Source organism: Danio rerio, chromosome 2, assembly GCF_052040795.2.
Source record: "Danio rerio strain M-AB ecotype USA chromosome 2, GRCz13ab, whole genome shotgun sequence".
In the NCBI taxonomy this organism is placed as follows: domain Eukaryota; kingdom Metazoa; phylum Chordata; class Actinopteri; order Cypriniformes; family Danionidae; genus Danio; species Danio rerio.
In genome coordinates, this window is record NC_141022.1 from 13220611 (window position 1) to 13233891 (window position 13281).

Sequence of the window (13281 nt, forward strand, 5' to 3'; positions counted from 1 at the left end):
TGGACTGTTTACCATGTTTTTCAGTTTTCTTCAAGCCAGGTTCTTTCTTAAAACATACCGCTATACACATTTCTGGAGAAAGCAAAAAACGTTCCAGAAGCCTTTTTTTTTTTTTTTGGCAGTTTTTGTTTTTGCTAATCCACCAAAGGCCACTGTGTATTCTTATTCAGATCTCTAATTTCTCTCACAAGTGCCATTCGCGCCTGCTGTTCTCACATAAATCCACAAAAGGCCGCTGTCAACTGACTGACTGACCAACAGACTGATCCCCCATCTAACCCCTTTCCCTAAACCCAACTGATAATGTTTTAAAAAACACCAATTGAGCCACCCACCCCCTTTCCTAAACCCAATCGCAATTTTCAAAAGCAATCCAGAAAAAGAAAAGCCCTTATGACAGATTGATTTTTACCATGTTTTCAGAGATTATCATATTCTCACCCTGTTATTTACTTGTTTATTTTATTTTTTTGGCTTTTTTTATTTTGAACTGTGAACTGTTCTTCACTGGACTTGAATCACGTTGTGGTCAACTCCGCTCTGCGTCTCAAGTACGCCAACGTACGTGTCAAGCTACTGGACAAACTGGTAACAGCGGAAAAGCCGACCATATGCAGAAAAGCGATCAGCTAGTAAGTGAGAAAAGAAACGGCATCATATCGCCCTATAGCATTCATTTTAAAGAAGAAATGCAGCCATACATAGCTCTGGCTGCATAATTCACAATCTCCAGAAATGTATATAAGGCTATGTTTTCAGAATGTTCCTATGTTGTTTCCCTTCCCATCACCCGTTATCTGGATTACTTTTTGGATTTTCTCCAACATTCTGAAATCGTAGCCCTAAATACGTTTATGAAGATTGTGAATTATGTAGCCAAAGCTACATGTAGGTATGGCTGCATTTCCATCTTTAAAACGAAGGCTACGGGGCAGTATGATGTCGTTGCTTTTCTCGCTAACCAGCTGACTGCTTACCTGCATGTGAACGGCTTTTCTGCGGTCAATAGGTGCTTTTCAAAATGCTATTGGTTGGGTTTAGGGAAGGGGGAGGGCCGGGATTCGGTCGGTTGGTCAGTTAGTCAGTGAATTAGTCAACAGTGGCCTCTGGTAGATTTAATTGAGAACAGCAGGTGCAAATGACACTCGCAAGAAATATTTGAGATTTCAAACAGCATACACAGCGGCCTCTGTCAGATTTACAAAAACAAAAACTGCAAAAAACGTAGCTCCAGAAATCTATACAGAGGTACGTAATCAGAATAAGCTTGGGTTGATTTTCTCTGTTGTTCTCAGTGCTCCTGTTTTCCTTTGCCTGTGTAACCATCTAATTTTCTAATAAAGCTGCATTTGGAACTATCTCTATTGTCAGCACATCCTATCCTAACAATATCAGTATCACAAAAAATATGTATTAATAAAATGAAAAACAACTGTTGATAATTGAAAATAATTGGAAATATTTCTTGAGCAGGTTTCTTAAGCTTTATTTTATTTAAAAAGTAGAAAACAGTTATTTAAATGAAAACATTATTTCACTATTTTTTTCTGTATTTTTGATCAATATTTGATTACTAAGATTAATATTAAACTATCATTTCTTGAAAATTGATACTACATAGTTTTGACATTTAATTTGCACAGACAAAGAAAAAAAGTAAAAGAAATAAAAAGACATAACACCGCATCGTTAATGAAGTACAGTAGATGCAGTTTAATCATCACACAGTTGTGATTTGAAGTAAAGTAATATGAGTCATAAAGCAATCTGCTACATTGCAGAAAGAGCTGCTCACATTTCTAAAACTATTACTTACATCCTGCGGCAACAGAAACAGCATCTAGAGAAGACATGTTGAGATTTCAATGATGAAAAAGTTGGAAATAGCTAAAGAAAACTGAGAATAAATGCTAATGCAATAGTAGTGGTGTTTTACAATGAGCATCAACATTATTTGTACTTTCATTAATGCACAAAGTTAGTGGTCACTAATCACACAAATGTGGCACACATGAAGTAGTGGCTTTGAACAAACTACACTTGTGATACACTTATGAAAATGCCATAACACCTACACTGATACTGATCCATATCTTGGAAACATGATGTTTTAAATAAACAAAATTTGCCAACCATACAAAATAAGTTACAGTAGTAACAACCCCCTTACATCTGCATGTGAAAAAAAATCTAAAATGCTCTCAAAACACTTTTAACTGCATGGTGCTAATGGCTTATGCATCAATAAACTCTACTTACATTATGTGTGCTAAATGTGAAACAAAAAAACAAAAACAAAACTTTTTATAAATGTTATTATCATGCTGAATTGGTAGTAATAGGACAATGAAAGGTAATGCAGACGTGTCTATGCATGGTTTAAGGTGTGAATTTCATGAGTCTCAAAGTGGCTGTTGTAGCTGTTGGCTTGCATTTTACAATCATCAAATGACCATGGTTCAAACTAAAAAATACTCTTTAAAATGTCATTTTTGAGTTTACTTGCACAGTTATTCGATTAAAACTTCATCATCTTATAGAGAGAGTTACTGAGGTAATAAATGATCCTGAAGTCCTACCAAAGCTGAGCTCCTTCTCAACACGTTGATGTTATTGCTCAAACAGACAGGTACTTTTTGAAGGGCAGGTGGACGGGGAAAACACGATCCCGTCTGTCAGTGCTGAGCCTGAACTGATTGCTCATAATTGTACTTCATGGGGGATGTTCTTTTTCATCTAGGCTCCAAACATCAAACGCAATTCCCAATTAATCCCGTCTATCAGACCCACTTTATCGCCGACACCACTCCAAATATAGCCCCTCCTTTCAGTAGAATCAAAGCCAGCTATTCTAAGACGAGCGATTCTTCCATTGCTTAAACCCTAATCATTGTCATCAGAGAGCCCTACTTAGGGCTGAAGTGCAAAAAGCATCTTGAGTGGGTGAATTAGAATTCGCTCTTTAAATATCACAATTTCTTAACATGGCTTTATTTGATCAAGAAAAATATAATGAAATAAATAACAATTGAGAATTTTTTTTACTTTTAGAATAGAATGAGCTTGATAATGATATAGGTTGTGTTTGGAGAACAATGGAACAAGGTTAAATGAAAGCATGTGATTAATGAATAGCATGAGAGTAATCAGAGCACAACAGATGCAGTAGTTTGGCTTAATTGATTTTAATGATGAGAACTGCAGTTTTCCATGCTTTGCTTCTGATGATAACATAAAGGGGGATTGGGACAAAGGAGTGAAATAAAGAGTGGAGTTTGCGCCGGCCATCTGTTGTGTGTAGTTTTTAATTGTCACCCGAGGAACCTATTCATCAAAAACATAATGGAAAATATAGGAGATTCTCTATAAAATATTCAGTCATAGTCATTCAAATATACCCATTATACAGTGAGGGGAAGAAAAAAACTGTAAAACTAAGTATTAGCTAACACTGTCATGTGCTGGAACAAAGTGAGGAGCAACAAAGACTAGGATCCAATTGCCGGTAAAATAAGATTATATTTAAAGCAAACAGGGACAAGCAAAAGTGGCTAGTACAAAAAGGGCAATCCAAAAACATGGTCAAAAAACAGGCATAAAGTCCAAATAGGCGGCAAACAGAATCAAACAATAAACAAGGCTAGGTCAAAACCAACAGGTAAACCAAAGAAATTCAAACAAACATCAAAGACTCCGTGATGAGCTGGTGTGCGTGTGGTGCATAAATAGTCTGAATGGTAAGTGATTACAAGTCTCAGCTGTGTGTTTGTCATCAGCCGTGATCAGCATCTAGTGTGCAGGTCTTAAACTCAATTCCTGGAGGGCCGCAGCTCTGCATAGTTTTGCTAAAACCTTAATCAAACACAGCGGATCTAGTAGTGTCAAGTAGTCTTGAACACTTTGATCAGCTGTGTTTGATCTAACTAATCTGGGGTCCGTTCTTCGTACGTGGATTACTCAATTAGCTGGATTTGGATGTTGACGATTTGACATGATCCAGGATCGTTTCGTTCTTCAAAGCTGATCTGAGAGTTGTTGTCATAGCAACTGTTCTGCTAGGTCAAACCTGATCGGGAGCAGGTTTAATTCATATAAACAGGATTAGATCGGCTCAGTTCAAGCAAAGATAATACAGAAAGTATGTTCCGAATTTTCTTACAGTAATAGTTATATACACTTGGGAAAATGGTACATATTTTTTAACTATATATATATATATATATATATATATATATATATATATATATATATATATATATATACATATATGTATAAAGTTATAGTCATAAAATAAATAAAGTTATATATATTAATAAAACGTATGCAATCTGCACCCTTGAAATGAAAGTACAGAGACTGCCACCTGGTGGTGCAAAAAGAAAACTTATTGATATGAACTTTTTAGATCGCTTTAGTACAAATTGTGTATAATAGAAATGCAGAATATGTGACCTTTTTTTAATGCAATAATACATTTATGCAGTCATGAACATGTTTTGATAGTTAATATGCCAGTGATTTAATGCTTCACAAAAGTTGCAGACGCCTTTACCAATATGAAAATGCTTTTGTAAACGACCAGTTAATCTTTACACCGATTAAAAAACGGCTACTACAATAAAGAAAATCTTCTCTAAATGTAGTACTAAATAAACTGATTTGCATTGAAATACATGATGAACACTCTTGACACATGAAAGTGTAAAGCCTGCACAACAAATGTGGAAGGTTATTGCGTGTCATATTTAACAATTGTTAAATATGAAATAAGCCGTTTACTGCTAATTTGATGTAATTTTGCTCACATGGATAATTGAATATTAATCAGATGATGTCATTACGCTGCTGTGACGTCAACCAATCGTTGCATTGCTGATCATGATTTCGAGGATCGATAGATCTGTCCTTCACAACACACGCAGCGATCTCAGATCAGTTTATCCAGACATTCTAATCTGATTCGTGAACTTGTTTGAAGAACCAAATTAGCGAGAGATCAGTTATCAAGATTAAAAGATCCAGGATCTGCCAAATCATCTTAGATCATTTAAGCGAGGTACGAAGAACGGACCCCAGGACACCGACCCTCGGTCCTGGAGTGTCGGTGTCCTGCATTGTTTACCTCCAACTTCCTTCAACACACCTGCCTGAGATTTCTAGTATACCTAGAGAGAGCTTGATTAGCTATTTCAGGTGTGTTTAATTGGGGTTGGAACTAAAATATGCAGGACACCAGCCCTCCAGGACCGAGTTTGGGCAGCCCTGATCTAGTATGAATCACATGGCCTGAATGGATTTATAGTTCTTAACAACATCTGTAGTTCACCAGCAATCTGTCAGGAAGGATCACTGGTGATCGTGACAAACACTGTGAATTAACATAAACAGCCGAAGAAGAATTATATTTATATTAAGTAGCAATAACACATACAGTATAAAAAATTGGCTATTGTTAAATTATGTTTGCTAAACATGCAATTATTATTATTGGTATTATTATTTTGATACACCCTGTGGATTATATACAGTAATATACTACAGTAAATTACAGTAAATAAAACAATTCTAAAATATGAAAAAAATATGAACATGGGCAGTATTGTGGCTCAGTGGTTAGCACTGTTGCCTCACAGCAAGGAGGACACTAATTTGAGCCCCAGCTGGGTCAGGTGGCACTTCTGTATGGAGTTTGCCTGTTCTGCCCATGTTCGTGAGGGTTTCCTCCGGGGGCTCCGGTAACCCCCACAGTCCAAATACATGTGGTACAGGTGAATTGAATAAGCTTAACTGGATGTAGTGCAGGTGTGTAAATGTGAGAGTGTGTGGGTGTTTCCCAGTAGTGGGTTGCAGATGAATGGGCATCGCTGTGTAAAGCATATGCTGGATAAGTTGGTGGTTCATTCTGTTGTGGCAACCCCTAATGAATATAGGGATTAAGCTGAATGAAAATGAATGAATGAATTTACAACCATATTAAATAGTTGCAAACATACTTTATCATCAAGTAATGAAAACAGTGTCATTTTACTTTTATGTTCATTACCAGCTGACATGAGGGCAGTGAAATGAGATGTGCAACAATATAAATATGTTTAACTGCTGTTTTATCATCATTCATTGTCTTTTTTTTGTTTGTTTATTTTGTTGATGTTATACTGTTATGAGTATATTGTAATATAAATGTATTTTCAACTTATATTTACAACTATTCAAACAATAAAAAAAAACCTTTGCAGTGAGTGTATATGGCTATTTACATCTTTATTTATCTCTTTAACTTTAAATAGCAAGAATGAGTAATGTAGCAGAATGAGTATGAGTAGAGAATGAATAGCAAGAATGAGTATGAATTTTCTGGCTGGCTTTCAGTGGTGCTCCTACAGTGTAACATGGTGTATTATGTTTTTACACTATTCATGGTAAAGCCAGTTTTGATTAACTTTTAATGTAACCTTTCATTTTATTAAATGTTTGCCCACATATCAATGTTAAATTCTTCATTTGTAACTTTGGATAAAAGTGTCTGCTAAAATGACATTTTTAATCTTAAAGCCTCACAAAGGGGGGTAAGCCATTCTCTAACCATTCAACATTGCAGCCAAAATTATTTGCAGTACCAAGGTTTAAGCACAAACTCAAAACAATGAGGTGAAATTCAGAAAAGTACAGGTGATGATACATGGAAAAAGTTTCAAAGCTGCTGGGCAACTTTGGTCATGGATGTCCTCAATGGGCAATCAGGTGAGACACAGGGCAACTAATTAGGGCAACCAGATCAAGATACAATTTTGTTACCCATTCCTAATAGGACAGTAGCCAAGCAACATTGCTCTGCCCACAACATTGCTTAAAAAAAGTTGCGCCGTGTATCAGTATACCTGAATAGATCACAGAAGATTTGTTCAAAATTACATAATTACAGGGGGGGTTTGAGGAAGGTTGACCCCCCTAATTAATGCTTGGTCCCCCATGAAGGACGTCAATGCATAATCATGCCAATCAGACAAAACCAGAAAAAAATCATTTAACACTTTGAAATTGATCCATAGCACCATAATTCTTAACTAGACACTTTTCTTTTAAAATGTTTTGAATGTATCTACACATAACATAAAATTAGCATTACTTTGTATAGCTAAACTACAAAAACCTCTAAAATAGCTAATCATAGGTCAGAATACATTAAATATCCCTCAAAAAACTGAAAACTTAAATGTGTTTTATTAATAAATTAGATGCAGTTTAAATAAATCTATAGATTTGATTAACTGAACACAAAATATTTTGATTACATTTTAAATATTTTATTATTTATGAGTACATGTGTGTTATTTACTGTAGTATGTCGCTTCACTATATAAATAGACCTAATATTTATAGTAAATTAATCTATTATGACCAAGACTGTGTTTTTTGTTCATCATGTGGCAAAACAACATCTAAAACAGACTAATATGTGACGCTAAGTAAAATGTATTCAGTGTGTAGCGTGCCATTCGTTAATTTAACTGAAAGTAGCTGTCAACACGGGCTCAAGTCAACACGCGAGCGCAGAATCAACAGTAATGCAAAACCGCTCATGTCTGATTCAAATCAACTGTGCGAGAAAAGCTCTGACTTTAATGTCTCTACCTGATCTTGTTGAGACGATTTTCCCGGCGCGCTGGACTCTGCTGCAGTCATGCTGAAATCGGGGATATAAACACTGATGCAGGCGCTCTTCAGACGAAATGAAAAGCTTTACTCTTAGTGAAACCCATTCAGTGATGGAGAGAGAGAGAGAGAGCGACTAAACTCGCTTTATTTAGCTTGAGACAGACGACGTTGCATGCGTCTCGAGCTGTGCGCGGGCTGAACAGCAAACATTCAAACATCACGAGGCGTCGAGCAGCAGCAAGAATACTGCACGAGTTTGACAAAAAAAAAAAAAAACACCATAAATAGTTTTTAATCGAATAAACAAAATTAAACATTATAACTTTTATAATTATAACTTAACTTAAATAATTAGAATTGGGGATTTACTTATTTGATACTGTCCATCGTTTTATCCGGTTTTATAACGACATATCATCCTTGTGGAAGAAAAGGTTTACAGTTATAAAACAATGTCTTACAGAAATGACATTCTTTAAAATACTGTAGGCTACGTGAACGTGTGAATATTAAGAAGAAACAAGCTTCAATAGGTTTGGAGCAAGCAGGAGAAGAGTAGGCTAAATGATGACAGCGTTTCGTGGGTAAGGACTTTTAACATGCTATTTTACTTATTTGAAAGTGTAATTTTATGTGTTAAGAAAAAAACATTCTCATATTATTATAATATTTGCAAATAAAAAGGGTAATATATGTTAAAATAGCCTCTGAAGTTGTAAAATTAAGTTTACTTTTCATTTTACAAGAGAGTTAAGTTTAAAAGTCAATGTCAGTTGAGTTCAAAATAATATGCTGGTTTTAAGTAAAAAATTGTAGATGCTGCAAAGATGATGCTCAATGTTCACTTATTAGTCTTGTCTCAGACAGGACATCCAGTGAGGCACAAGCACTGTCCAATAACACTTAGGCTAAATATGAAAGGCAACAGGTGTAATGAGCAACAGAGATTCATGGTAACAGGACCTAAAAGCTTTCATACATGTTTTTTATTTTATTTTATTTTATTTATTTACTTTTTCTTAGGGCAGCATGGTGGCGCAGTGGGTAGTACAATCGCTTCACAGCAAAAGGGTCTCTGATTCGAAACCTGGCTGGGTCAGTTGGCATTTCTTTTTGGATTTTGCATGTTCTCCCAGTGTTGGCTTGGGTTTCCATCGGTTGCTTCGGTTTCCCCCACAAGTTCAAAAACATGTGGTATAGGTGAATTGGGTTGAAGTTAAATTGTCCTTAGTGTACTGTATGAGTGTGTATAGATTTTTTTCCCAGTCATGGGTTACAGCTGGAAGGGCATCTGCTGCGTAAAACATGCTGGAATAGTTGGCAGTTCATTCTGCTGTGGTGACCCCAGATAATAAAGGGACTAAACCGAAAAGAAAATGAATTAATTAATATTTTCTCCTGATCAAATTGTCCAGTAGCAACCAAACAATATTTATTCAAACGAGGAATATTTTAAAGATAAATAATACATTTGTACTATTTTGTATATTCAACCATTGTACTATATTTACAAAATATTAGAAATAGAAATGTGGTCATTCAATACACCGGAACCGCAGAAATACTTTTTTAAAGAATAAAACTTTGCATTTTTACCTTGTTTACACAAGGTATGAAGATGCATTTTTGTTGATCTGACAAGTGGATGATGCTAATAAAGGTGCAAACAGGGTCTGAAACATTTGAGATTGTTCACTTTAAACTATTTCCATGTGTATTCTAAAATGCATTTGCTTTAATATCAGTTCAGTTGGTCAGAGCGTGTTTCATGTCTTCAGCCCTCCAGAAGCTACATGCACCAGCTCCTCATTCGAGAGTCTCTTTCACCAGCCCTAATTTAGCACATCTCTCATCTCCCACAAGACATGTCAAACTGCACCTTCCCATTTATTTTGTACAGAAGTCTGTGTGCCATCACCATTTTATCACATTCATATGGAAATGTAGAAGGAGCAGGCTGAAGTCTGCAGCTTAATGAGTGACAGTAAGTTCAGGTCTACAGTATATAAGTGGAGAGGTCGACACCATGACTGGTAGAAAAGCTTTGTTCAGCTCTATACTCAGCATTAATGCACTAACAAAAAATAAATAAATAAAACACTGTTTTTGTCAGACAATAAGTGATGAGAAAAAAATGTAAATATGTTTTTTATTATTAAATAAATGTCCTACAAGTACTATTAAAAATGAACAATTACATGGTCTGCAGCTACTAAATTCAAATGAAAAAAAAACAACAACAAATGGATATGATCCCCCCTCATAAAATGAAGCAATATAATATAATATAATATAATATAATATAATATAATATAATATAATATAATATAATATAATATAATATAATATAATAGTGGCAACGCAGTGGCGCAGTAGGTAGTGCTATCGCCTCACAGCAAGAGGCTCGCTGATTCGAATTGGGTCAGTTGGCGTTTCTGTGTGGAGTTTGCATGTTTTCCCTGCTTTCGCGTGGGTTTCCTCTGGGTGCTCAGGTTTCCCCCACAGTCCAAAGCAGTGGTCACCAAACTTGTTCCTGGAGGGCCGGTGTCCTGCTGATTTTTGCTCTAACCCTAATCAAACACACCTGAACAAGCTACTCAAGGTCTTACTTGGTATACTTGAAACACCAGGCAGGTGCGTTGAGGCAAGTTGGAGCTAAACCCTGCAGGGACACTGGCCCTCCAGGACCGAGATTGGTGACCCCTGGTCCAAAGACATGCAGTACAGGTGAATTGGGTAGGCTAAAATTGCCCGCAGTGTATAAGTGAATGAGAATGAGTGAATGAGTGTGTGTGGATGTTTCCCAAAGAAACAGCTGGAAGGGCATCTGCTACGTAAAAACATGCTGAATAAGTTGGCAGTTATTCTGCTGTGGCGACCCTGGATTAATAGAGGGACTAAACCGACAAGAAAATGAATAAATAAATAACATTGTACTTGGAGAGGATGATAGACACTTACATCTCAGCATGCAAAGCTGTTTGACAGAGAACTAACTTTGACTAAAAAACAAGGAGGCATGAATGACACCCACCTATCTCACCATTGACCTGCAGAATGTCTTGTAAAAAGATTTGAATGGCAAGGAAAAGGCATAGAAAGCAGTTTCCTCAGTGGTTGCTGTTGATGGTAAGTATAAAAAAGTGATATGAGGTGTTATGTTTACGTGTGGATCAAATGAGCATCAGTAAGTGCACTCCAAATTTATCTGACCCATGCTCATTCTGAAAACGTACCTCTCTTTACAGTTTTAGGGAGAACAAAATTTGTCCCAAGAGCTACGTTTTTTTGCAGTTTTTGTTTTCGCGAATCCACCAGAGGCGGCTATGTATGCTTTTTGAGATTTCAAATTTCTCTTGCGGGTGACATTCGCGCCTGCTTCTCTCGCTTAAATCTACCTAAGGCTGCTGTCGACTGACTGTTTGACTGACCCTCCCACCCCCTATCCTAAACCCAACCAATAGTTTTTTCAAAAGCACCAACTAACGCGTCCACCCACTTTCCTAAACCCATCCGACAGTGGTTTAAAAAGCAATCCAGAAACCCTTGCCTGATATTTACCGTTTTCAGATTTTACCACTTTCTCACCCTGTTACTTGTTTATTTTATTTTTTGGATTCTGTTTTTGTCTTACACGCTTTCTGGAATCATTCTCCACCAGACTCAAACCCCGTTATCATGGTCAACTCCTCTCTGAGGGTGCTTTCACACCTGTAAATCGATTCAGTTGTTTGTAAACAGGGATTTAAATTTTTACATTGTTGCTTTGCTCTTGGTGCAGTTCGCTTTTACACTGCAAAGTTTCTAAACAGACCAAAAGAGCTAAAACAAGTCACGGTTGAGTAAACTCTCCTCACATTGGTCAGAGTGTCAAGGTTTTTTTTTTCAGAGTCCTGCTCAGCTGTCAGGGGTGGTTTGATGGTGTTTGACAAGGTGCGCACAACGTGTCTGAAGATGAAAAGGGTGCGTGATGTATTTGAGGACCGGGAGGGAGACTCGAGATTACCAGGAGATTATCATTTGTTTGCCAGCATCCGGGAGAGTCCTGAAACTTCCCGCCCTACTCATAATTCTCTCTTCATATAGCCGTATGCCTAATATATATCCATAAAACACTGTGATATAATCGCGCCCTGATTATTTCGCTTTCTCACTGCAATCGATCCGCTCCAGAGTTTGTTTCAATCGAGCCGAGACCACCCCATTCAAGCGATCTCGGAGCAATTGATTTGGCGTGGATCCTGCGATTGCTGGTTTCACAAATGCCAAACGAACTGTGCTAACTGTGCAAACGAAAAAGGTTCTGAAACAAAAGTGTAGGTGTGAAAGCACCCTGAGTCTCAAGTCCGCGAACATACATGGCAAGCTAACTGGACAAACTGGTAACAGCAGGAAAGCCGTCCACACAGAGGTAATAGGTCAGCTGATAAACACAAAAAGGAATGACCGCAACGTAGTGTTCCTTTTAAAAATGAAATGCAGCCATATGTACTTGTAGCTACATAATTTGTGATCTCCTAAAATGTATATAGGGCTATGTTTTCACAATGAGCCTATGTTGAATGTGTCCTATGTAAAAGCACAATGGCCAGTTTCCGTCTTGACACCACGTACATTCTCCATTTGAACAGTGACTTCAGTCTTATCCAGGTCATGGCAACCAATTGCTCAAAATTGTCTCACAGTGTTCCAAGCAAAATTTGAATGAGAATGGAAAGCTAACAAGGATATTACAGACAACTGCCTCTAGCATTAGCCACTAGAGCACTTTTTGAGGTAAGAAGAATGAAGTTTAGTTGCACAGCCTCTACTAGCTCTCCCCTAATCTACCATCAGGGTCATGGTACCAATGTAACCCCTCCAGTTTTCTAATTCTACTTGTTCACTCCAAGCAGGATTCAGATCAGTATTTGGGATGCAGGTAGACTAAAAAGCAGACTCAAGACTACAGTGTCTAGAAGTGAGTGAGGTTTTCTCATGCAGTTCCTGCTGCTTGGTCTCCATTACATAGCCCAAAAGGCTTGGGTTGAATCCAAGACACAAGTACTGGCATCCTGTCTTCTTCATCCTGTTCTTTTTCTCATATTGTATTTCTTCAATGTCATATCAAAATAAAGGTGAAGGTTTTCTTTTCTTAGCTTAACAAGACAGATCTAACTCATACGGTCAATATTAATAAGAATGTCTGCAACAAACAGAAATGTGAATGGATAAAATTGCTATAGCAATTAAAATACTATTTTGGTTTCCTAATTGTTTGTTAATTCCCTTGAATAAGAACACATTTAATTTCTTTCTTGCAGTCTCACTTTACAATGATTGTTGCCATGGCAACTAACACCAATTGCCATGTCGTTTGGCTAACGGAGAAGTGAGGGAGTGAACAATCATTTCCACCACCTACACCATTTGTCATTTGGTTATTTTGCATGCATGGCACAGAAGTTGTAGTAATTAATTAATCTGGGTGCTGGAAATAGAGCAAACATATTGATGGCTGATACAACAATGACACAAATAAACTACATGTGTTACATTATTCTAAGCTGTTTTAAATGCCAAACATGCAAAATTGGAAATGACACTAAGGCTATCAGACATCTGCAGTAACAACTGTGGGACGAA

At 37.0% G+C, this 13281-nt stretch overlaps 1 protein-coding gene and 1 long non-coding RNA gene across 2 annotated transcripts in view; both read right to left on the bottom strand.

The window, feature by feature from the left end:
* Window positions 1–13281, bottom strand: part of dpp6b (dipeptidyl-peptidase 6b) — a gene marked incomplete in the record, with an annotated part of 226674 nt that overhangs the window by 122609 nt on the left and 90784 nt on the right. Inside the window, 1 exon segment of the mRNA NM_001115122.1 lies at window positions 11024–11043. Coding sequence (NP_001108594.1) covers window positions 11024–11043 — 20 coding nt within the window.
* On the bottom strand, window positions 488–7538 carry LOC147846230 (uncharacterized). The gene is made up of 3 exons (XR_015478293.1): window positions 5072–7538; window positions 929–3928; window positions 488–707 (listed from the first exon to the last, which is right to left on the bottom strand). It is a non-coding gene; the product is annotated as an uncharacterized LOC147846230 (long non-coding RNA).